General features: G+C 34.7%; 1 protein-coding gene across 1 annotated transcript in view; it reads right to left on the bottom strand.

Moving 5' to 3' along the window:
- Positions 1 to 27,980, bottom strand: part of HCN1 (hyperpolarization activated cyclic nucleotide gated potassium channel 1) — a 379,863-nt gene that overhangs the window by 166,442 nt on the left and 185,441 nt on the right. The window contains exon 3 of the mRNA XM_026017046.2: positions 2,594 to 2,755. Coding sequence (XP_025872831.2) covers positions 2,594 to 2,755 — 162 coding nt within the window. The remainder of the gene's footprint in view (positions 1 to 2,593; positions 2,756 to 27,980) is intronic.

The following is a 27,980-nucleotide window of genomic DNA, read 5'->3' as shown; positions in this document are numbered from 1 at the left end:
AGAGAAATTATGTAGTCAGATAGGCATTCTAACCTCGCTTTTATTAATCTAGTAATTTGTGTGCTATAGAACAATTAAATTAACCTTTAAAAATTTCAGATTTCTGAACTGTCAACTGAGGGATAACAATGCTCACCTCATTTGTTGCTATGAGTTCCAAATAAGAAAATATTTCAAGGCACAAGGGTTTGTATACAGTAAGCAAAATATATACATGTAGGGTTTTTTTTATTACATTGGATTTTTTACTTCTTTATAACTCCCTTATTGTTTAAATACACTTTGCTTTGCTTTGCTGTGATGGAAGGTATTCTAGAATTTGATGACTTTGGGATAGAAAATGACTATCTTCAAGGTCAAATGACATGAAGATTCTCTAATGATACAAAAATTGTCTTTTTTTTTTTTACCATTATCTCCTTCATATCACAAATATTCACAATATATTTTTGGTCTTTATAGTTGAACATAGACTTAACTGTTTCCTACCCTTGATATTAAATATGAAAACAATGTTAAAGAAATGTGAGAGAAAGTAAGAGCCAATTTCATAAGTAAACCTGCCCCTCAAAAAAGATGCAAGAAAAAAACACTGCAAATACAGGAAAGGTATTTGTATAATATTAGGATATCATAAAAGTTTGACTATGCTAGATTAAATATAAACACACAAAGCAAACACACACAGACACATTTAAAATGTGATCAAGATATTAAAAATTTTCTTCAATAAATGCGCTTAGCACTGGATATATTAAGTAGTGTATTCCCATATATTATAACTATGCAACTATATGTACTTTATGGATATTCCAAAATAGTCCCTTAACTCCTTTACTAAAGACAATTCCTATTTTTCTGAAAGATACTTAATGGTAATTTAAAACAAAAATTATTTGTTAACTTAAATATTAATCTGTGCCGGTGATGAATTATCTTTTGGCAATAGTGCTAGTGTTTTTAAACTATACACTCAGTCAGTAGCTACAGTATAGAGCTGTTGTTTTTTTTTTTCCTTCCACCCCCACCAAAATATCTTAGTAATGTCTTCACAATTTTTCTTTCAGTGGTAAGTAAAAAGACATATCTATAATTAAGAAGAATTCATAAATTTGAAAAGTGACCTGATCAAACACCTTGCTTAGATTTTTAGGTACAGAAATATAAATACAGTATTTCTCAAATGAACTTTTAATAATGAGTGCCTAGATTAAAACAAACTACAGTTCTAGGCACTGACCATAAAGTACAGAACAAAACAGTCAATTATCTGACCTAATGGAACAGACATTTTGTGTTGAGGGCACAAGCAAATATAAATAACAGTGTGTTTAACTAAATTCTTTTAAGATAAAATATAAACCAGTTGGGTGATAGATTAGACAGAGTGGTCACACAGTGGCTTCAGTGAAGTAGTGACATTTAAGCATATATAATGAAATGAAGGAGAGATCCAGGTAAATATCAAGTCTCAAAGAAAGCAGTAAAAGGAATAAAGAAGGCAGGGAGAGAAAGGATGGGAAGGAGGAAAATAGGTAGGCAAGAAGAAAGAAGAGAAAGAAGACCAGACTTCTTTGCATGTAATGTAAACTCCTCTTTTCTTCAAATACAAAGACTGAGCTATAGCTATTAGAAGAAAAACATATATGTTCTTAAGATGTCTACATCATTTCTACAATAATAAGCCCAAAAATTAATATGGAATATTTTGGGAAGAAAGAGAGTATTTGATTTATGCCAAAGTTAAAATTTTGTGAGTCATCAAACTTAAAATTTTGTGGAAGAGTCATAAAATTTATCTTCCGATATTTACTATTCTTTCAATTCCTTTGTAAGTATTACACAATATAGATTAAAGCATATGTTCTTTTTTTAAAAACTCATGTTCTTTAAATTAAATGTGACTATTAATATACTTATGTTAATCAAATTTATATGTCAAATATTTTTAAATATTCATACATCTTTCAGGTTAAAGTGTACATCTGAAACTAATGTAACATTGTGTGTCAATTATACTAAAAAAATAAAAAATAAAGATAAATAATGGCTTTACCCTTTCCATGAAGCTTTTCATTGTCTTCCCTAGCAAAAATTACTATCTAAAATACCATGCACATCACACTTATCTCATTGCATATATACTAATGTACATGTCTCTATATGTTTAAACACCACCTAGAATTGCGTGTCTTAAGCATAGTAAATGCCAAAATCAAGTAGAAAGAAAGGAGTTATTTTAAGCAGTAGACAGTTTTAGAAGAACATTGTACCATGCTTATACATATGATTGTACATACATATGTACATATGTGAGTGTACATGTAGCTTGGAAATACAATATGCCTTCAATATACACAAAGTAAGATACCTAAAAAATAGATCCCATAACACATTCCCCAGAAACATTTCATATAAACAAAATGTAGTCATAGAAAAAGCAGTAGAATATTTGATTTTACATCTATGAAAGCAAAATTAAGTTTTCTCTAAACATTTATAGAGAAGAAATTAGATCATTCTAACCTAAACACTTAGAAATCTTTGGCAAAACATTGAATATGCAGTGTGTAAAATAATACAAATTACTTACAACCATTTCATTCAGAGACACCCAGCAATCTGGTGGGAAATCCTGCAGTAGTGGTACTAAGAACTGAAGACAGCCATCCCAGTGGCATAGGAGCAGCATCATGCCGATGAGGTTAAATATTCTCACCACTGCACTGGCAAGGTCATAAGTCATGTGGAAAATCTGTTGACCAAAATATAAAATCAATTCTTATAATGCTTATCATCAATTTTCTTTAAAGTCAAGAATATTACCAATGTCAGGAGACACTGACATTATGTTGTATAAGTATCGATTTAATAAATACATGGGAAGAACTTTTGCAAATAGAAACAGAGACGACATTTCTTTAACTTTACATTGAGGCCTGACACTCTGCTCTATGAGTACTACAACCAACTGTGGGTTTTCCACAAAGAACAGAGATAACATAACTACATTAAATGCATGGGTCATGTTTTAAAGATCATTGTTTTTTCCAATAGTTTTAATTTACTGTCCTTTCTGCACAGTTTGGCAATGTTGCTCTAAAACAAGTTAATGGATTTAACCTTCTTCTTTGCTTCTCATCCCTTCCTAAATTAATGGATTTGTCAAAGGACCAAAAAAACAAACAAAAAACACAAAGACTGAAAATCATAGGCAAAAGTAGATTAAAATTTCAACATATAAAATAATATTGAGATTTAACTGTAGTGAGTTTTATAACTATATGAGTGTAGGTATTTCTTTTATTGTGTATATTGAACATGAATAGCATCCTTTGAGTTAAAAAGTTCTCTGAAATCGGTTAAAAAACAATTGTGCCACACTTCTTAAAAAAATAAAATTGTTAATTCCCTTTCCTGTGAAGCTTTCTCATTTATATTTTCATGAAATCCAATAGGAAAGGTAAGATTATTTCAGAAAGCACAAAACTTAGGACAAATCAATGATCTCTATTAGAACTTTGGGAGTGTAAATTTACATATAGCTGATATTTATAACTTTTCATCCATCGAGTATTACAAGAAATAAAATGAGAACCTGAATCCTTTCTTTAGCAGCTTATATATTATATCACTCCCTACTGCTAATATTTCTGCTTATATTTTACCTATTCTAGAATAACAAAAGTCACTTGAGAGCAGACCTACATTCCAGAATAAAGGGTTTTTTCCTAATTGTTAAAAGGCTATTGAGTTAATGAAATTAATAAATATGCATAGATACACAAAGAAACAACACTTTGAGATATTTAGAATCACATTTGTATAATTCATCAAAAGAATAGTCTATTTTTGAAGTAATGAGGACACCATGTATTGAGAAGCTATCTGAGAAATAGAAAACTCACAAATTTTATATTTTGATTTATAAACTATATCTTTGTAAGGAATAGTCTGATGTATATGGAGGTAAAATGACAGTACATCTGGGATTTTGTTTTTATAAAATCACAAAATCTGTCTTTAATTATTTTTCACTTTGATACATTTCTAGAAGCCATTAATTCTTTCTTTAAACAATCTTCCTTTTTGACATAGTAATTATAGTGAACAATTCTCACTTTCTTTCTGGGAGTGTACCCATGTTCTGAATCCCTTTTAAAGATAAGATTGGGGTCCTAGATTTTAAAGGCAATGGATCATGTATTTTTATATCATCTATACACAGAACAATTCATTTTAAAGAATTAAGAATTTTATTTTTCTTTACATTACTTCTTTTAAAGATTTAATTTACTTGAGAGAGAGAGAGGGAGAAAGAAAGAGAGTGAGACAGAGCATGATCGAGGGCATGGGCAGAGAGAGAGGGAGAAGCAGGCTCCTGGAAAAGCAGGGAGCACATGGGGCTCGATCCCAGGACTTGGGCTGGGATCATTATCAGAGCAGAAGGCAGATGCTGAACTGACTGAGCCACCCAGGCAATCCGCTTCTAAGTTATTTTTAAATTTGGTTTTGTATTCGCAAACTTACAGAAAAGTACTTTTGATGTTATTCCCCCTGATATTTCTTGGTCACTAAATATGTAAATAGAAATCCTAACAAAATTTTCATCAATAATTTCTCATTAAAAGCAATACAAAAAATATAATTTAAAAAGTTTTCTACTATTAAAGTAGGAAAATATAATGTGCATGGATTTAAACATTTTTGTTTAGTACTGGAACCCTATACATTTTTACCTAAGTATTTCCTGACAAAATGGTTCAATATGTCTCGAGTAAGTGTTGCTTTGCTATGAAATTGGGTAAAGGTGCAGAATATAAACTTGTGGGTCAAACAAGGAACTAATCATCTTTCAGCCTGATTATCTGAAATAAACAATATCTGAAAACTCTCTGCCAAAGTCTATAAATTATAAGCATGTAGGCAATCATGCAATTATGAGACTTTGGAGCAAAGTCTGGGATGTTACAGAGACCTAGATTTTGTTCCTAACACATCTGACTTTTATGGCTTTTCCACTTTCTTTGTGAGCATTTAGATTCTTTTTTATGGGGTTTTAAAGCGATCATTTATAGCAATTTATACCACATGCAGTAATTCAGCAATTCCTTTAAGAAAATCCTATTATTTCTGAAATGTTTTCCCAAGAAGCATAACCACCATTTTCAGAAAGGAAGTTAATGGTGATACAAGGCCTTTCATAACATAGTTGAAATGCAGTTTTTGTTCCATTTTGCTTCCATGCGGTTACTGAACTCCTGATTGTAACAAGAATTAAAGAATTAAACCTATTTTCTACTCCATTTCTTTTTTTTTTTTTTAATTTATTTATTCATGAGAGACGGGGGGGGGGGGGGGAAGAGAGACAGAGAGAGACAGAGAGAGGCAGAGACACAGGCAGAGAAAGAAGCAGGCTCCATGCAGGGAGCACAATGTGGGACTCAATCCCAGGTCTCCAGGATCACGCCCTGGGCCGAAGGCGTCGCTAAACTGCTGATCCACCCAGGCTGCCCTCTACTCCATTTCTATTCCAACCTTATATTTCCAACCTCCATTTCCTTTTTATTTCTATTTCCAACTTCATACAGTACTAATACTAGATTCATGTACTAACTCTGCTATATAGACAATACTCAGGAGCAGTCTCCCGTTTTGATCTTTAACATTCTGTGTTCAAAAGTAATTTTACTTTTTGGAGCTACTCCAAAATCTAACTTTGGAAGAGGCATGACCAGGTTGCCTATCCGGACACTGGTCAATACCAGAGGTTATTTTCAAATAGACAAATCTGTATATCTCCCTCTCGACTTGTCTACCTGATAAAAGGACATCATAATGTAGTATGACTTGTGATGTATACTTAACGTGTAGAATTAGGTCCAAACTGTCTCTTGAGCTCTTATTAATTAATACACCCTTGTAGGCATAATCATTTCACTGACGGTTGTTGAGACTATTGAAGGCTCTGTTAAAACCTTGGTCACAGAAGATTTGGAATAAGAAAACTATTCCCTTATGGAGTACATTTATACAAAGACACATTAACCAAAAAAGGAAAAATCTGATCTAGTTCATGCATAGCTACAACTTCTTATTGTCTAAGGGCAGCTTGTATGATAAATCTAAGTATGACTTTACTCAACTTTCTGATCAAGTAGCTAATACCATTGATTAATTAACATTTTCTCTTTTTTTCCACCTACAAGGTAGATATCCTTAAGTGATAAATTCCCATCTAAATCAATTATCTTAAAGCTCCTGCATGCAAAACCCATTTCATACAAAAATGGCATCACGTATGACCCTCAATAAACTGTCAAATGAATGAATGAGAATATTGCATTTAACAATAATAGCATAAGCACTTTTTACGATCTTAACAGTGTGAAGCTTCTGCTTTCATGTTTCAAACCAGAGAATTTTTTTTTAAAGATGACTCTATAATTTTCTACCTTCCAAGTAATCTGACTTGAAACCTGATTTGACTGCTCAGAATGTGGGTAGCAGTAAGACAGGTTGCTCTGACCCACTCTCAATATGCTGCTAAGTGGTACTTGTAAGAGTCAACTAAAACAACAACAACAACAACAAAAACCTTAGAATTCAGATAAGTTTCAAAAGCAGCTCTTTAATTTTATTTTCATCACAACTAGACTACAAAATATGTCAGTGGAATGCACTGTGCTTTGCATTCATCCAGCTCAGAACACTGTGTTATTCATATAACTTCAATGAAAGGCATGATCTGGTCACAAATTCCCTTTGAATTCTTTTTATAATATTATAGTTCTAGAATTCACCCAGTTGGAGCTTAATGCTTCTAGATAAGATAGCTAATTAACTCTCCAAAACTGAAGAGTTCTCTAAGATAATTTGATTCAAAATCTCCAATTCTGCCTTACTATTTGCAAAATTGTTTACCATGTTTTTTTTTGTTGTTTTGTTTTGTTTTGTTTTGCTTTTTTGGTATATTCCATCTTGTTTTTTTTTTTTTTTTTAATTTTTATTTATTTACGATAGTCACAGAGAGAGAGAGAGGCAGAGACACAGGCAGAGGGAGAAGCAGGCTCCATGCACCGGGAGCCCGACGTGGGATTCGATCCCAGGTCTCCAGGATCACGCCCTGGGCCAAAGGCAGGCGCCAAACCGCTGCGCCACCCAGGGATCCCTCCATCTTGTTTTTGAAAGGTAAAACCCCAAACTGTGCTGTAAGGCAGTATCCATAAATTAACTGACTTCTTTCAAAACATGTCCACATTCTTTCTTGATAAACTGGATTTAGGGGGTTTTATTATTTATTTATTTATTTATTTATTTATTTATTTATTTATTAAGATTTTATTTATTTATTCATGAGAGACCCAGAGAGAGAGAGATGGAGACAGAGACACAGGCAGGGGAGAAGCAGGCCCCATGCAGGGAGCCCGACGTGGGTCTCCAGGATCCTGGGTCTCCAGGATCACGCCCCAGGCTGAAAGTGGCACTAAACCACTGAGCCACGCAGGGATTCACAAACACCCCCAATTTTTTTTAATCTAATAGTTGGATTATGATAAGTAGGACCTTAAGTACCTTTATCCATTTGGTGTACTGTGTTTCACCTAACTACAAAAATTGTCAACATTAATTTAAGACTTTCCATTGCATGCATTCCTCTGTCCCTTCTCTTTGGCTTCATGAACAGGAATCTTTCAACGTCTAGGTTTCTTCTGTGATCTCAATAGTGATTCAATGCCTCAAATATACCTGAAAAATTCTTACCAAAGTAACATTAAGAGAATCAAATGAGTCAGAAGCGATTCTTTTGACAAATAACATTCTTATTTTTAAGGGATCAGCAAGGCCAGGTACCTTTGTTTCTTTTGTTGTTGTTGTTGCTCTTTATAAATCTGCACCTGCATAAATCCAATTACCTTTTGTGTGGAGTGTCTATATGCCATGTTGACACAGAATATAAGAAAACAAACACTTACCAACTCAGTCTATTTCACAGCTCCCATGTTATCCAGGATTCAAGGTGTGGTAGCCCTAAGTCAATATTTTAAGAACCCTATTGCACCTTCTGCAATTCTTAGCTTGAAAGTGATCCCGGTTATCTTACCATGCTTTCAGTACAAATTGCAGAATGTTTTACTTGATCTATGAGAGAAGTGCACTCTTCGCAGTAATCTCTTTGAACACTGAGCAGTGACTGCAGTTCCTATTCTATCTAGGATCTCACTCAGAATGGCCAGCCCACAACTTTCAGAAAAGTCAACCGCTGAGGCCTCTCATCTCAGCCTCTATAAGTACTCAAAGTGCAATTATTCACTCCACAATCTCTTGCTCACCTATTGTCAAATTCTCACACTGTTGAGTGCTTTCTTCCGGGATTTTTTTTTTCCACTTTCCCTTCCAAAATTCTCCTTTCATCATCAACTAACTCTCATACAACCTCATTCTCTTTGTGACATTCTCCCTCTCCTTCTCTGCTTTTCCTGAGATGTAGGAGTCTCCCTCAACCTCTCGGATAGCCTCAGTTTCCCTGGTATCTTTCTCAAACAGAGTTGGTTCAATTCTTTCTTATTTCATAAGCCTTAGGTTCTGATGGTAGTGGCCTCATTTTCTCAGCTTGCTTTTGCTGCTTTCAGATGATTATTTGTCCAGCTGTATTAAAAACAAAACAAAACAAAAAACCTTTCTCTTCAGTGCTCATCCATTTGGCTATTCCGCTCATAATGTCCCCTCATTTCTGCACAAAATAACCTCTCAATCTCCAGCCTCAGCACATCTTCATTTAATAGAGGACTCTGTGTTTTTCCATTTCCTTTTCTTTGCAAAATGTCAACTGCTGATTAATCAAAAAAGCTACTCTCTATACCTGAGCTACTGACAATTACTGGAGAGGAAATTAGATTGTGGCTACTAAATTTTTTTTTTAATAGCAACCTTATTTGAGACCTTTATGGTCTATTCATTTCCTTATTCCTAACACCATTCATCAACAAACCTCTGCAGCTTTTCTTAGTGGCCTTTTCCTAATATCAAAATAAAGCATGCCTTTTATTAAAATGAATCTCTACCAACTTTTGATATTAATCTAAACTTCTTTCTCCTCCAGGAACCTAAATAATTAGTTCACGGTTCCTCAATCTCTGGGGAAAACCAACTATCTTCCCAACTGTTGTGGACAGATACTTTTGTAAAGTTCAGCAAAAATGAACTAATACATAAATGAAATTTAAAAACCTATGACATATGTTATACAAGCCTACTGCTTATGATCTTGGATGTGGTGGCAATATCAAATTACTATAATTACTTGATTACTTTTCTCTTAAAAATTATTAACTTCTACTCTAGCTTTACCCCAAATGTGTAGAAATAAAATTTCTCATTTCTTCAAAAACATTCCAAATTGAAAAAGAATCTTCATTGCCTAGGTACTTAGCTAATTCTCTCTCTCTCTCTTTTTTCCCCTTTATAGTCTTTCCAGTTTGGCTTCTCAAAAAAATTCTCCTCCCTGGAATTTTGAGGCAGAGAGAGAGAGCTGGCCTGCCTTCACCCACCTTTAGTGGGTAAAGTAGTTTTCTTTTCTCAGTTACATGTGCAAATTACCATCTGGTGCAAAATCTGATTTCCTGAAGGACGTATGTGTCATAGCTACTTTGTGCCTCTGTCCCCCTCCCCCTTCTCCATAGATGTAAGGAGTGTAAAGATATTTAAGGCTGACTTCATTTTCCCAAGTGGGAAATTGAAGCAGAAGAAAAAAAATACATCTACTGGAGCATTCTTTTTGAAATGGCACAGATATATCATTGGAATTATAGAGAAGAATATGTCTTATCACATGACTCTGCAGTAAAACCAAATAGTTCTGATGTGGTCAAAACAACTACTTATCTACAGAAGAGGATATACTAGTTATCAGCCATGACTATTAAAGCATGGAGTATAGTCGCTTGTGTGTGTGTTATTTTGGTCATGTCCACATATTTCTTTAATAGACATATGTACATATAAAGTTTAAAATTCAATTTGAGATATTTTAATTATAAAAAATTGTCACATTTCTTATATTTTCCCCTTACTTCTATTTAGACTCCATGACCCTTTCATTACTTTGCCATTTTATTGTATATCATCTATTTTTAATTATAGATATTTTTATATAAGATACTAATTGCATATACCTAAACATTTAAAAAAATAAATCTTTAGGCAAAATGGTTCTTCAAGTTGCTTCATGTTAATTTTACTAGTCTGACAAAAAATCCAAAAGCATAGTTATTAAAGAAACATAAAAATGGTGAAATTTTGTGATATACATTCTTTGAAGATTTCTGGTAGGAAACGATGATAGGAAACAGTTATAATGTGAGGTATAAAAGTAATGAAAAACACGTGGGAGTATCTTCTGATTCTGTATACTTTGAGTCCCTTGACTTTCCCTGGAACTTGTCCGTCCAGCTGGTCTTCTGGGGGAGGGGCCTGCTGTGCTGATTTTCAGGTGTTATGCTGAGTGCAGTAAGTCAATCGGAGAAGGACAAACAGTGTATGTTCTCATTCATTTGGGGAATATAAATAATAGTGAAAGGGAATATAAGGGAAGGGAGAAGAACTGTGTGGGAAATATCAGGAAGGGAGACAGAACATAAAGACTCCTAACTCTGGGAAACGAACTAGGGGTGGTGGAAGGGGAGGAGGGCGGAGGGTGGGGGAGAATGGGTGACGGGCACTGAGGGGGACACTTGACGGGATGAGCACTGGGTGTTATTCTGTATGTTGGTAAATTGAACACCAATAAAAATTAATTTATTTTAAAAAATAAAAGTAATGAAAAGTGGGAAACACAATGCCTGGGGGCATAGAGTTGACTCAGCAAATCTTTTTTCTTTCACAGAGGTTACTCCATTAACAGTGAATTTTCATAAATGGGTCAGGGCTAAAGAGTACCTAACGGAGATAAAATGTCTCTACTAAGCTTATTCATTTTCCTTTGAATTTCGAGTCATTATCAGCTGACGACTGGGAATAAGTCAGAAACAAAAGTGCTTATGATAGGTTACATTTTTTAACTGAATATAGCTACATCTTCACATTTAAAAAATTCCTTAAGAAAAAAAAGAGTACATCTTTTTAACTTCTGTAAGGACTATGTTGTATAACAGAACATCTATTTATTGGACTATGCCCTGGAAATACCAAAGAGCAAGCGTGGCCCCCTCATGTGCTTAATTTACTTTAAGAAGTAGTTTACACACAGGAAAAACAAAAAATTACAAAATAATATTTAAAACGGTCCTATTAAGAGGAAAATGTGATGGATTCGTATTATGGAAAAACTAAATGAATTAAAATCTAACAATTTAAGATCATTGCCTATGCTTCTATTACAAATTTCAAATTGCTATAACTGTAGACAATATATACATATGTATAAGATATATTGAAAAATTTAAATGAGGAAAGTAAAAACATATATTTTTTTAAAGATTTTATTTATTTATTCATGAGAGACACACACACAGAGAGAGAGGCAGAGACACAGGCAGAGGGAGAAGCAGGCTCCATGCAGGGAGCCAGATGTGGGACTCGATCCAGGGTCTCCAGTGTCAGACCCTGGACCGAAGGTGGCGCTAAACCGCTGAGCCACCCAGGCTGCCCCTAAAAAACATATTTTATGAGGGATCTTTGCACCTTATTTTATTTTTATGTTTTAAAGATTTTATTTTTGTTTATTTACTTGAGAGAAAGAGAGAAAGCAGGAGCAGTGGGAAGAGGGACATGGGTAGAAGAGGGAAGGGTTTCTGCTGAGCCAGGAACCCAGCTTGGGGCTCCATCCCAAGACCCTGGGATCATGACCTGAGTCGAAGGCACACACTTAACTGACTGAGCCACCCTGGCATCCCTGCACCTTATTTTAGTAATGGCTGTGGGAAGGCTATTTCATGCTTAATTTAAGACACACTTAATTTCAGGATAAAGTCAGCACTAAGATACTGATTGAATGAAATTTAATTAATTTTTTTCTGAACTTTAAAAAAATCTTATCTTGAAAATTCAAAATGAAAATTTTATTTTTTTAAGATTTTATTTATTTATTTGTGTGTGAGAGAGAAAGCGTGAGCAGAGGGCGATGGAGAGGGAGAAGCAGACTCCTTGCTAAACAGGAGCCCAACTTGGGGCTTTATCCCAGGACCGTGGCATCATGACCTGAGCCAAAAGCATATGCCCAACTGAGCCGCCAATGCATCCTGAAAATTTTATTTTTTTAAATAAAAAATTAACATTCAGTTTTTATTATCTAGTACACAGTAAAAATGGTATTCAAGTAAACAGTCATAAGTGGTTACATAAGTTTGTGTGTGTGTATGTGTGTATGTGTGTGAGTGTAGAGAAAGAGGGCGAAAACTAAAACTAAACCACATTAGCAGTATTCAGTAAATTCTGTAGCTCTTGTGAATGAATTTCAAAAATATTTCCATAACACTGTTGTTTTTACAGAGAACTGGGGAATAATTCATCTTAGAAATAATATAACACTAGTAATAGTCTCATTTTTATCTTTATAGTTTCATGCAATTGTTTGTTCACTCTCTGCACTTTTGTATAGCTGCAGTTTCATCAGATTTGTAATATGTTAGACGCTCCAGTAAGTATAAATGTGGTTTTCTCTATATTTTGAGCTACAAATACTAAAATTATTCTAGTTGTTATCAGTTCATTTCCTAAGCATATGAAACCAATCACATGGATTCGTGCTTTTTGAAGGGCAAAAACAGACCATACAATAGAGTGGATAAATATATTTAATCTTTGTAAGATGATATTTTATTTTGGAGACTTCATCTCATTAATTTGTATTTTAAAATTCATCTAAGTGATGAACACTCTTAAAACAGAAAGACCATGTCAGTGTTTAAGTTCTAGTGACTAAATTATAAAAGCAAACAATGAAGAAGATGTTTGAATTCATTTTATACATGGTATAAATTGTTTTCCTACAGACAGTATCTTGTTGATATTATATAGTCAATACATGGCCATTGAATTGCTTTGAAATTACCAAGTAAGAATATCACATATACTTGTAGTCTATTCAGATATGTCATCCAGAAAGAATTTCTGTACTAAATCCTCAGTTAATCAAATATTGTATAAAATTCATAATATATTTTGGTGGTCTCTTGTAAATATTTTTTAAGTATTCCCATATGGTATTACATATTGTTATGTCTTCTGTTTTCTATAAGTTCTGTGAGAAAAAAGATTGACTCCAATATTCTTGGTTTCACATTCATGAACTTCCTTAAATTGAAAAGTGAAAATCCATGTTTGGCTTCTTAACCAATATTTTTGGCCTAAAATATTAAAAATTGTAGTGTTTGTTGTATGGCAAAATGTTTAAAATTTGAACATATATATTTTCATGGAACATTGAACTGCTAGGTACATTTTTTACTTCGAGCTATCATTTTGCCAATCTTAGAGATAAATAATAAGGTTAACATAAAATTATAAAAATACTGAACAACAGTTTTTGCAGTGTAAGAACTTTAAAAAAAATGCCTATTGGAGAAATGCATAACTTGAAACCAGGAAACTAGATTTCTAATTCTCACTTTGAATTAATTAAGTGTCCAAAAATTTGCCTTAGCTTTTCAACTAAAAGAAAGGAAATGGAGAGAAAACGACCCCTGAAATACATTACATGTTTAAAATTCCATAATACCTTTTACTTTAGGATTGAAGAAGTATAATTTTAAAAAGTGAAAACACAGAGAAGCCAACTACGCACCCACACACACACACACACACACGTCCCAAATGGAAGATGAAACAGAGGTAAAACACTGACTTATATAAGTAATTTCCCTAAACCCTTGTTTATAAAACAAATAAAGTAAACAAAAATATAATAATAAAATTAATAGTAATATAAATATGTGGTAAAATAAAATGCAATAGAGGACATTTTATTTAAATTAACTGTATGATGTCTTTCTCAACATCCCCAGCCTCCACTCACCATTTATAGTCTAGAAAGATGGTGTGCAAACCAGCTCATTGCACCATTTTCCAAGGGAAGCCAATAGGAAAGATAAGAGAAAGGAAAGCTGCCTTCGGAAAAAAAAAAACTATTAAGATGAAAACAATGCTTCTTCACAATTTTTTAGTGGTAGCCATAAGAATTACCTCATGCATTGGCATGTCATCTTGATACTCTGGCCAGGTGAGCCAGTCAAGTTAAAAAATACTAATTTATTTGAGTGGATTTGTATCAGAGTCACTCTGGAAGAAAAAATGGTTCTGGAATTATCTTGGCAAATGCCTTCTGAAAGAAATCACTAAGTACATGATTTTGGGCATTAGGCCATAAAATACAGCTATAAATCTTAGTGAGTAAACCACACATGATGAAACCCAGTAAGTGAGAAAACCATATTATTATTGCAACCTCCCCAAAAGATGCTTAAAAAATAAATAAGTGTTACCAATGTTGCTAGCAACCCAAGAAACATTTAAGTAAGATTTGATCTATTGGAAAATGTCATGATTTCAGATTTACTGGCTGGACACTTTCCAGAACCACATATGCGCTTTGTCAATTCAGATAATAGTGCATCAATGTATTTGCTAGACCACCTGAAGTGTTGAAAATACTTAAGTATCAGAAACATTATAAGCATTACATCAACTACTCTATGTGGAAGGACCCTCAAGAGTAATAGGCTTTTTTTGTAATACATTTGATTTTTCTTATCACCAAAACCACTTATCAGTATTGGCTCTGTGCAGAATAATGGTAGGCAATGGATTCTTCAGTGCTCCTGGAATCACCTCCACCACATACACACTCATGCAAATACTTTCTTCTCCAGAATCACCCACTTGTTTTAAGAAGGGCTCATTTTGGGATGTCTGGGTGACTCAGCGGTTTGGAGCCTGTCTTTGGCCCAGGGCATGATCCTGGAGTTGAGGATCCAGGATTGAGTCCCACACTAGCCTCCCTGCATGAAGCCTACTTCTCCCTCTGTCTATGTCTCTGTCTCCCTCTCTGTGTGTCTCTTGTGAATCAATAAATGAAGTCTTTAAAAAAAGAAGGGGTCATTTTTCTCTAGACCTGCTGCAGGATCACCAGAATTGTTGCTCCTTTGAACACATTTTGTAGTAGCCACACTTAATCTCAGTTTATAGCTTTTGGGCGGCGGGGTGTGGTTAGGGGAGTTGGGACATGTATGAGATATCTTTTTCTCTTTTATTCCTTTAACAACAACTTTTCTGAGTATAGAATTCTAGATTGAAGATCATTTTCTCACAGATATTTAAAGACTTGTCTCCATTCCTTGCAGCATCTAGTGAACTATATCTTTCCCCAAATATGTGTCTAATTTCTTCAATGAAAGGATGAGGAGTTTTCCATGTGTGTGCAGGGTGTGAGAGTGGGGTTGTAAGTAATGATTTGTGGAGTTGTCATATTGATCTTAAAGTCAGCACTTTTCTCTACTGCTCAGTTACATTCTGCATTAAGCCTTTGACTTCAGATCCAAATGCCTCCAACATTTCACAGGACAGACTGGTTCTCACTTCTTTTGCAGACCATTTTGTAGTATATTCCAGAGTCTGTTTTTTCTCTCCATGTATAATCCTTCACTCTGCTCCCTTAAATTTATAATCTTGTAAGAATTTTGAGACCTTTCTCATCTAAATAAGAATTCCCTACTCTTGTTCCCTTCTGTCCTATAGATGCATTCTTTTTTTCCGCTTGGTTTCTTTCATTGTACTGGAAGGACAAAATACCCACATATTGTGTCTTATCTGTATTCCCCAACCAGAAACCTTGTATTTTCTTCTCAATCGTTTGAATTGTCAACCCAAACATAAAAGGACTTCTATAATTCAAATTCATAGCTACACATTCTTTCTGGAATAAGTGTTTTGTTCCAATGAGCTGTTGATCTATTCAATTGCCAATAAGTCATTCTTAAACTAGTTTAAATTTGCAACATAATTTCCAACCTCTAAGTTACCTTCCCTCAATAATTATCCTTAGAGTTTTTGTTTCACACACTTACACTTAAAAATACATTTAGAATCACATTGTCAGGATGCCTCGGTAGCTCAGTAGTTGGGCGCCTACCTTCAGCTCAGGTCACGATACGGGGATTCGGGATTGAGTCCTGCCTCCGGCTCCCTGAGAGGAGCCTGCTTCTCCCACTGCCTACGTCTCTGACTCTCTCTCTTGGTCTGTGTCTCTCATGAATAAATAAATAATTATTTTTTTTAAAGAATCACATTATCAAGTCCTTATCCCATTCCTAAAATTATGTTGGTCTTTGTTGTAACTGATTTAATTCATTAATTATTTTATGTCTGTCATTTTTTTCAACATTATTATCTCATATCTCCAACCTCCAGTCTCAACTTCTTAGTGAACTACCTTCTCATCAAATATAGTCTACTTGGCATCTAGAATTATCATTTTACAATTCAAACTTGATCATATTAGTTCTCTGCTTGAACTTTTGTTAGAGGTCCAAAGACTTTTCAAATGTCCAAACCCCTCAGCCTATTATTAAAAGCCCCTTGTGATTTGCCCTCCATCTGCCATTTTACCATCATCTCTCATACCTCCTTTCTAGGTATTCCATGCTGGGGCAGACCAAACTCGTCATAGTACCCTTAATAAATATCGATTAGAGCCTGTATCTGTTTACATACTATTCTTTCCTGGTACAAGGCCTTCCATTCTATTGCTTTTCTGACAGACTTTCTTCTTCATATTTCAAAACTTGGCTCAAACATACCTTCCTCAGGAAAAGCTTACTTGACTTCTCCAGGGAGAGAATTAAGAGTTTCCTCTCATGGGATCTAGTCCATAACTCTATGAAAATGCTTTATACTTGACTCTAATTATGTGTTTATATGTCTGTGTTGTCACTAGATCATAAACCTGTAGGTCAAGGACTGTATTTGCATAGCAGGTACTTAACATGCTTACAAAATATAAGAATGTGAACAAGAGAGGAAGGAAGAAAAGAAGGAAGGGGTAGGGTGAGTAAAGAAAGAAGTTCCCAGTTTGGAAACAAGTGGCACATTTTACTAAATGGGGACCTTCAGGATTACTCAAGATTATTATATTTTTTTTTTCGAATTCTGCGTGCATGATAACAGAATAGAGACTCTGATTTGAAAAAAATCTTTATCATGTACCTGTAATAAAATAAATTGCATACAAATTTTGTGTGTAATTTTGGTACTCATTAATTCTGGAATATCTGTCATCTTTTGTTCCACTCTGGTTACATGATCAATGTCCATATAGACATTGTCGTCACAGTCACTTATCTTTATTCAAACTTTTAATTATCAAAATTTACTTCTCTGATGATATCTTTTTTTCCTTTCTAGTTTTTATTTCTCATTATCTTACTCTCACTAAACTGTTTTTTTTAATTGTTTAAGGTGGATACTGTTGGAAAAGTTGTATTTTCTCCTGTTCTCTTCTTTCTGCTCATCACTTCCTTTATTACCCAGTCTGACACAAAAGCCCATTATTTCAACCAATATCTTATCAAAATTGTCAATTATCTTCTCCTCTGCTGTAGTCTCATGGTAATGAGACTTCTGTTCCAAGATTAGCTGACTGCCCAAATTCTCACTCCTATAAATGAGCAGCTTCCATATATTGCTAAAAAGAACCCCATAACTGCACAACTAGCTCATGGTTTTAATATCAACTAGGTTTTCAGCACTGTTTAGTGTTATCTGCATATTCCTATACAGTATACAGTATGTATCTGATTCCCAGGGCAGCTACTTCAAAGTTTGTCAAGTCTCCCAAAGTCTACCAGCCCTCACCTGCTTACCTCATCAGAAGAAAATATTTAACTTCCAATTTTACTGAGAAACATTGTCATTTATAGACATGTTTATATCCATTATTTTTCCTTACTTTAGAACATGTCTTTTTTTCTCTGTGACAACTGTCTTTTCTTTTCTTAATGTTGCTTTATGTTTACTGACCTTGCTTCATTAATTATTTCTTCTTCCTTAGACTCCTCTCTATATTTTCTCTCATCGGAATTTAAGTACACTTAAATCTTTCCTATATTAAAAAAAAATTGTCCACTGAACCTCTGTTCCTCTCCATCCAGTATACTGATATCTACTTCTCATCTCAGCTATACTGAAAATTTGTTTACACATTCTCCATTTTTTTACCCTATATTCAATTTTTAAACATTGTAGAACCTAATGTCTCCTCTGTCAGCTGAGAACATTCATGGTAAAATTGGCATATATTTCTAGACTACACAATAAGCAATATGGAAATCACATTTGCTTGACCTCCCTGCATATTCACCAGGTTTTATTTATACCTCCTTCACAGTTGTCTGTTTCTGATAGGCAATTTTCCTTATTGTTCCTCGTTTACTCCCATTTCTCTTGTTAATTACATTCAATGCCAAGTTATACATTCTCTGGTCTTCAGGAGTTGAAATTATTTGGGTTCCACTCTACATATTCTCTTTGAGGGACCCTTCCACTTTCATAACTTCAACTATTATTTATAGTTCGGAGGCTTCATTACCTTGAACTTTACTGACAAAAATCGTCTTCATTTTAAAATCTACTGTCAAGGGATGCCTGGATGGCTCAGTGGTTGAGCATCTGCTTTCAGCTCAGAGTGTGATCCAGGGTCCTGGGATCGAGTCCTGCAACAAGAGCCTGCTTCTCCCTCTGTCTGTCTCTGCCTTTCTCTGTGTTTCTCTCATGAATAAATAAATAAAATCTTTTAAAAATCTATAATCAAGGGGATCCCTGGGTGGCGCAGCGGTTTAGCGCCTGCCTTTGGCCCAGGGCGCGATCCTGGAGACCTGGAATTGAGTCCCGCGTCGGGCTCCCTGCATGGAGCCTGCTTCTCCCTCTGCCTGTGTCTCTGCCTCTCTCTCTCTCTCCCTCTCTCTGTGACTATCATAAATAAATAAAAAATTAAAAAAAAAATCTATAATCAAGTCACTCCAAAGATGCCTGAAATTGTATTACACTCTCCCTTCCACTATGTCGCAACTGAATTGTCAACAAGGACTAATACATATCAAGCCTCAAAGTAGCCTTTCCTTAGGGTAGGTTTGCTCTGTTCCCTTGCCTTCCACATTCAATTAGAAACCACATTCTATAAGTCTCCTTCTATAAGAATTTTTGATTCACAAATCTTTTAATCCAGACAGTTCTTTTTTCTCACCTGAATTATTCCAAAACTTCCTAAATTATTTCTAATTCTCTATATTTGCTCCCCCCTTCATCCCCTGCCACTAGAGTTTTCTTTCTAAAACACAAATATGATGATGCCTCTTTCCTCGTTAGAGATCTTCAATGAAGCACCATTAAATTTGAGATAAAGATCAAGATCTTAGTTGTGACATTTATGGCCTTTCATGTTTCTGCCTGCTGCTTACTTCTCAAGCCTCATGTATTTCCCTTTCTCCTAGCCTCCACATTATTTAATTATAATCATTATATTAAAAAATGTTTATGATCCTTTCTTCCAATTCCATTAAAACATAAACTTGATGAGGAGGATTATATCTTACTGTCTTGGTATCTCAAGGTCTTTAGGACACTGTTAATTATAATAAACATATGTTGATTACAAACATGATTGGAGAATGGATGAATGAAATCTACCAGCTGTTAATTCTAAGCCAGCTTCATACTTATATAAAATAAATACCACGTAAATGCTGCAATCTGGATGTCATAAAAATAACTTGTATGCTTTTAAAAGTCAGAAAATTTTCAATTAATATTTATTTATCTGTTAATTCTTGGAGGAACTAACTGAAATCTGTTCTTTATTGTTCAATATCAATACTGTAAAGGTGGTTTTCATACTAAGTATATAAAATAAACTAATGATTAATTAGGTTTTGATTATACATAAGGGATAGTTTTAATTAATTTATGGCCATTCTCATATGTTCATAATCATAACATTGTTATTACATGGAAGAGCTTGGTTTCTATGCTTGCAGAATTTTAAAAATATCACAGGATTAGTAATATTATTATTAGGGCCCAGATAATTTTGAGTGTGTGACTATTTTAATATAACTAAATATATTGGTCTTCTCTGATATTGGTCTCCTCTGATATTGGATCTGACAACATAAATCCCACTGTATTTTAAGGAGTTCCAGATCCATTATCAATTTGAGCTAATGGGCTAACCCTGGAACAGACACCTACACTGAGCCAAAATCCACTCTATAAAACAGAACATTTGGACTTATTCCTGTTAACTTGGCATGATTTAAAGTCAAGAGGATTCAGTATTTCTGACAAGTTCTAAATGGAGGAGTTCAAAAGGTTACTATCATTATTATCTGGGCTTTCACCCAGCATTCAAACTCACAAATCACTGTCATGTATTCTGCTAAATTCAGCAACAATTCTGGACTCCACATTATTTCATATATTTGGTATATTTATGTAGCATGAGACCTAATAGAAGATAATATTTTTGTATTATGCTTAGTAGTGTACTTAGAAATAAAAACATGGCAATTTTATTTAAGACTTAATAAAGGTGAAAGTTTTAATATATCTATGTCTCTATATACTTACATTTCTGTAACCCTTTTTTTCTAACTTTCTTCAAAAAATATCAACATTTCCCAAAAAACAGTCATCATATTGCAGGGGCCAATTTCTGGGTTGCATGTCCAGAATGTGAGAAATACTAAAACTTTTAGAATTAAATTTTAATGAAAATATTTACAAAACATTTTTAAAAAGCAGCAGGTGGGCAGCCCGGTTGGCTCAGCGGTTTAGCACTACCTTCAGCCCAGGGCGTGATCCTGAAAGACCCGGAATCGAGTCCCACAGGGCTCCCTGGGTGGAGCCTGCTTCTCCCTTTGCCTGTGTCTCTGCCTCTCTCTCTCTCTCTCTCTCTCTCTCTCTCTGTGTGTGTGTCTCATGAATAAATAAATAAAATCTTAAAAAAAATAAAATAAAAAGCAGCAGGTGAAGTAGCTAGGTCATTTTTACCCTGAAAGGGAGACAAAAGCATTTTCAAGATTCCTATAGATGCAGTCAATACCACAAAGCTATTCTAAGGGTTTTAGAATCTCTAATATCCCTCAACCAAATTGATAGATAACCATCCTTTAAGGGAATCCTATAGATTGGATTGTGTCTCCCTCAAATTCATGTTGAAGCCCTAACATCTGACATAATAGTATTTGAAGATAGGGCCTTTGGAAGGGAATTAGGACATGGGGATAGAGTCTTCATAAAGGGATTGGTGCCCTTATAGCAAGAGACCAGAAAGCTTGTTCTTTCTCTTTCTGCCATGTGAGGATAAAGCAAGAACATGGCCATCTGTGAACAAGGAAGAGGGCTCTAACCAGACATCAAATCTGCCAGCACTTAGATCTTGGACTTTCCAATGTCCAGAACTGTGAGAAATAAATGTCTTGTTTAAGCCACTTAGTCTATGGTATTTTATTATAGAAGGCCCAGATGACTAGGAGGGGACAGAATTAATTTTGCTGTAAATTTGCAAATCAGAAGTCATATTCATTTAGCAAACTTAAGCCATCTAGCTAAATAAATGAAAAAAGGCATACTTATTTAAATATTCAGCTATCATGTTATAAATGAGAATGTAATACCACTGAGTGGTATGTAATAAAACCATTAAAATAAATAAATAAAATAAAACCAATAAAACCATTATTAGGTGAATAGTGTGTACTAGTGTGAAATATGTGTGTTTTTAAATATAAATGAAAAATCTTTTCATTTTATGTTCAAATAGATTTGTCTCTTAGGGCATGTCAGGCCACAGAGAGCAAGTTTAAGTCCTGAATAGACTAGGAAGTCTACAACAAAGTTGATAGGGTTTGCAAGACTGGAAGTTAACACAGAGTACAACTCTTATTGCTGTACTAAAAACAAAGTGAAATGGGATATGAAGCAGGTAGGTTTAAAAGTAGACTCACTAGCAAAAATTCAGAGCAAAGAGGACCTAACATTAGGGGAACCACAAGGCCCAGACTCTTCCAGGTAGAGTGGGACAGTGATCAGCATCCTAAAATCAAGGAAATTCACTGCTTCCATACAACTGGCCAAACCTAGAAATACTTTGAGTTTCATGATCATTCAATTAGTTGGCAACTATTTTTTATTTGGCTTTCTTCTCTTTTTTTTCTTTTTTTTTTTTTTTAGGATTTTATTTATTTATTCATGAGAGACACAGAGCGCGTGAGAGAGAGGCAGAGACACAGGCAGAGGGAGAAGCAGGCTCCATGCAGGGAGCCTGATGTGGGACCCGATCCCGGGTTTCCAGGATCATAACCTGAGCTGAATGTGGCACTAAACCGCTGAGCCACCCAGGCTGCCCTCCTCTCTTTTTCTGTCCCTCTGCTTCATTTGTATTCTAGACCTACATTAATGTACTGAGTTTGAGTTTCTGCTTTCTAAATGGTTTCCCTATGTTTGGACTGGCTTTTAGACCAATGAGTTCTTCTTGATGGCACTGTGTGAAGTCAATCTTAAACTCTATTCTTTATAATCTGCCTTATACCTTTGGTTTGTCTCTTCTATAGTCAGTTGGTACGTGCCAAGAGTGGAGTTTTATGCTGGCCAGCCTAGGCTCCATTTAGAGGGAAAAAAAGAATGAAAGGAAAATTTAATCACATTTGATATCTTTTTCTACATTTCCCCCCTTAATTTGAGCAATTTTTGAATCCTGGGCTACAAAGATACGGTTGTCTCAATCATCCTTTAAAAAATAAAAACAACAACAACAAAATTAAGATTGGAAAGAACTCCCCACTTGAATTCCCACCTAAATATCATTCTCTTTCATAGTAACTATCTACACTTCTTCATTTTCTACTCATTGTCTTAGCCCAGTCTCATTTTACGCCCATTGTCCATATCAATGTCCTCAAGCAGTTTATGTTTTGCAGCCTATGCTTTTTTTTAACATCTCCATTGCTTTTCACATTTTTGATTATTGACTTTCTGAAACATTTCACTCACTTAGCTTTTAACACATCCACACTATCATACTACTTCTTTTAGCCTCATTCATAGATTTGATTGTTATTGTTGCCCTTTACTAAAAATCCACTTTCTCTAGATGATTCCTCTAATTATTCTCCTAAATATCTCTTCTTATAGAATATGTGTTCCATATTTATTTCTCTATTTTTTTTTTGTTTATTAACTTTAGCATATGCTCTAGACTCATGTCACATTCAATATGCCCCAACTTAAACTTTCTCTCACTGAGCATTCTGTATTTTGGTCATTTTAGTTAGTGGCAAAGACATATATCCAGAAAGTGAAGAAATTTGAGCTTCAACCTTAACTCTTCTCTTTTTGATCATCTTCTATTCCCAGTAAATTTATCTCCTAAATATTTTGTGCCTTTCTCCCATTTATATGTTTCTTGACTACCAGTAATTCACATTCTCATCAATTTTAACCTGGATTGTTTTAAAGACTCACAACAACTAAAGGAGTATATTCATTGATGAAAGCTTACAAAAACTAGAGCCAATCAAAAAAGCAAATACAAAATTGCGCTTAATGCTACCACTTACTTTACCATTGTTAATATTTTGGTATTGGTCTTCCTAGATATTTTTTTCTATTTGCAATCTCTCTCTCTCTCTCTCCATATATTTTATTTATTTTTTATCTCCATATATTTAACATGTACATATATTTAAAAGAATAAAGCAGTGCATAATTTTTTTAAAAACAGTCTTTCATTCAAGAGTATATAATGGGCTTTTACCCCCATAGAAATAAATGTATTGTTCATGATTATTTGTTATAGAGCTTATTCTATGGATATGAATGGCATTTAAAATTTCTATATAGAATATTGTAGGTCAGGCTCTAATTGTTAATATATAATTAAAATATCCACCTCTTAATTCATTGTATAAATGAGCTGAAGTTTATCCAACCAATCTGCTATGACTGGACATTTAGTGAGCTATTTCAAACATAGCTTAAAATTTTGTAATTGAACCATACCTATAAAAAGAAGAAAAAACAATAAATGTCCTCAGCATTGCATATGTGACTCTGAATTATCCAACCTCCTCCTCTATTTCTAGTCTATATCCTATTATTCTAGAATTAAAACATCTACAGAAACTGACTAATAATACAATCACACTGTAAGATCATTTAAATCTGTATACAGGGATATATTTAAATGCTAATAGATTTGTTACATGCTTCAAATTAGAGATTGAAGGTCATATATTCTTCCATTTGGACCTACTGTAAACCAGACACTTTGCTAGGTACAGATAAATCACAGGTGACCAAGGGGAGCACAATCCTTGGAATATTTGTTCTCATGTAACAAAAGAGGGTCTGCTTTACTTTGGTTTAAGCAAAACAAACAAACAAAAATTTAAATACAACTAACCTTCGAAAAATCATATATTATATTTTCATCTTTTGGGGGAAAAACAAACTGAGGGGAGAACACAGGAGAAGAAGGCTGACTGGAAGCATGGGACACTATCACGACAACACACTGAAGTTTCTAGGGTGTAGTGGACACCCAGGATGTAGATGCAAACCTGTTGTGCCTGCAGGTAAGAGAACCAACAAAAAGCAGAAAGATACATGGGGAATATGTTAACAAAAGTAAGCATAAGCTCTTGTGTTTCCTCAGCGATACTAACTTATATGTACAACTGGCATGTGCCAGGTCTAAATTCAATATTTATATGAAGTATTTCAAGAAGGAGGAGTTAAGATGGCAGAGTAGTAGGGGCACCCTGGGCTTGTCTCAACCTTTGAACACAGCTAGATCCACATGGAATCATTTTGAACAACTAGGAAATCAATCTGAGGATTAAGAAAACAATCTGCACAACTGGAGGAAGAGAATGTGTCAAATGCGATGTTCAGGGACATGAATTGGGGGAGGGAAAAGCTTAAGTGCCTTGGAGGAGAGGGAACTCTTTTTCACAGAGAGAAGTCAGGGAGAGAGCAGGAGAGAGGGAGGGGCATGTAGGTTTCACACAAGACACTGTGGTGTGGGATCCCCTAGGTGGCACTGGGAGACAATATTCCCCTTCCTGATCATATTTAGAGGAGGGTATACTGCATCTCCAAGGACAAAAAGTCTAAGAGGTGCCATTGAGTGGCAATTCAACAATAGGGGACAGAGGCACACGTCAAGGGCCACAACTTTTCGCTGTGCTTCACCATAGACTCCAGGCACCTGGGCAGGCGTGCAACAGTTTTCTGGGACAGAACCATGCTGGATGCAATGCCTCAAGGATCTCCTCTGGGGTAGAGGAGCCAGTCTTCACCTTCCTGGGTCTTTTAAGATTTGTTTTGAATTCCAGCCACCAGCCAGAGATAAAATACAGGAGAACTGTGATTCTGGATGTGCCAATGGCAGGGATCTGATGAAAGCCTGGACACAGGAGGGGCGAGTCTTCACTTTTTTGTTAGGGCCCCCTTGAACAGTGGTGGCCAAGAGTTCCCCTCTCCTGGATCAGAGGGCAGGGTGACACCACCTTCCACCGGACAACTCACCAGAATGTCAGACTTCAGAGAGAAACACAGAGCTTCCAGTGGAGTCTAGAGTCATATACACCAAATCCTGTCCACCCTATGCCCTGCAGGGGCATCTTTACTAGGGAAGATCCGATTATAAAAAGGTACACTGGGCCTCTCCCTCAGAAGACCAACACAGAAAAAGAAGAAGAAGAAGAAGAAGAAGAAGAAGAAGAAGAAGAAGAAGAAGAAAGAAAGAAGAAGAAGAAGAAGAAGAAGAAGAAAGAAAGAAGAAGAAGAAGAAGAAGAAGAAGAAGAAGAAGAAGAAGAAGTAGAAGAAAAAGAAGAAGAAGAAGACCAACACAGGCATCTAAATGCATCAAGTGTGCTGATAATAGAATGCTCCAAAGCATCAGCTTCAGTTCTGGTGGAAATAGGATCAGGCTTCTTTATTTTTTTAAATATATATTTTATTTTTTATTTTACTTTTTTTTCCCCTTTGGAATCAGGCTTACAGTTTTTTGTTCATTTGTTGGTTTGTTTCTTTCCTTTTCTCATTCTTTGGATCAGGCTTCTTTTTTTTTTTCTTTTCTTTTCTTTTTTCCTTCTTTATTTTGGAATCAGGGTTATAGTTTTTTGCTTGTATGTCTGCTTTTTGTTCTTTTTATTTTTCTCTTTTCTTGGACCATGTTTTTTTAAAATTTTTTTTTCTTTAATCAGGCTTATCTTAACAAACGAATCAAAGGACACATAGTTATGTAAACAAACTAAATGTTCCAATCAAAAGACATAGGGTATCAGAACAACAGGACCCATTGATATATTGCTTATAAAAGACTCATTTTTAGACAAGATATCTCCATACTGAAAATGAGGGAGTGGAGAACCATCAATTAAGCTAAAGAACATCAAAAGAAAGCTGGAGCAGCCATACTTCTATCAGAAAAACTAAATTTTTAGCCAAAGACTATAAATAAGAGGTGAAGAAGGGCACTATATCATAATAACGGGGTTTATTCAACAAGAAGATCTAACAATTGTAGCTATTTATGCACCAAACTTCAGAGCAGCCAAATATATAAATCAATTAATAACAAACTTAATAAAACTCATTTACAATAACATAATAATAGTAGGAGACTTAAACCTCTCACTCAGGAATGGACAAATGATCTAAGCAGAAGATCAATAATGAAACAATGGCTTTGAATGACATACTGGATGGACTTCACAGAGATATTCAGAGAATTTCATCTTAAAGCAGCAGAATACACATTCTTTTCAAGTCCACATGGAACTATTCTTCAGAATAGATCACATACTGGGCCACAAATCAAGTCTCAATCAGTATAAAAATATTGAGATCATACCATGCAAATGTTCATACCAAATGCTATGAAACTGGAAGCCAATCACAAGAAAAAATTGGGAAATACTGCAAATACAAATAGGTTCTGTCTCCCTTTCTGATATACTAACTAGGGGTGGTGGAAGGGGAGGAGGGCAGGGGGTGGGGGTGAATGGGTGAGAGGCACTGAGGGGGGCACTTGACGGGATGAGCACTGGGTGTTATTCTGTATGTTGCCAAATTGAACACCAATAAAAAATAAATTTATTATTAAAAAAAAGAAAACTAAAAAAAGAATCTAAAAAACAAAAAACAAAAAACAAAGAGGTTAAAGAACATCCAAATGAAGAATGAATAGATAAATCAGGAAATTATAGAGGACTTAAAAAAATAGATGGAAGCAAAAGAAAATGAAAACACAGTAGTCCAAAACCTTTGGGATGTAGCAAAGGTGGTCATTCAAGGGAAGAATACAGTAATACAGGCCTTCTTCAAGAAGCAAGTCAAGTCTCAAATACACAGCCAAACCTTACACCTAAAGAAATTGGAAAAAGAACAGAAAATAAAATCAAATGCTAGAAGAAGAAGGGAAATAATTTAGAGTAGAAATAAATGATATAGAAATTAAAAGGACAGTAGAACAGATCAACAAAACCAAGAGCTGGTTCCTTGAAAGAATTAACAAAATTGATAAACCCCTAGACAGACTTATCAAAATAAAAAGAGAAAGGACTCAAATAAATGAAAGAGGAGAGATTACAAACACCACTACAGAAATATAAACAATTTTAAGAGAAAATTCTGAAAATAAATATGCCAACAAATTAGGATATCTGCAAGAAACAGATAAATTCCTAAAAAACATATGAACTACCAAAAGTAAAACAGGAAAAAAAGGAAATTTTGAACAGACCTAAAAACACCAAAGAAACTGAACTGGTAATCAACAACCTCCCAACAAACAGGAATCCAGGGCAGGATGGTCTCTCAGAGGAAATCAGCAAGCATTTAAAGAAGATTTAATTAAAACCTATTCTTCTGAAGCTGTTGCAAAAATAAAAATGGAAGAAAAACTTCCTAACTCATTCTATGA

Source organism: Vulpes vulpes, chromosome 4 (assembly GCF_048418805.1).
Source record: "Vulpes vulpes isolate BD-2025 chromosome 4, VulVul3, whole genome shotgun sequence".
Lineage (NCBI taxonomy): Eukaryota > Metazoa > Chordata > Mammalia > Carnivora > Canidae > Vulpes > Vulpes vulpes.
Note: the sequence above shows the minus strand (reverse complement) of the source record. Positions and strands in the feature narration are given on the sequence as shown.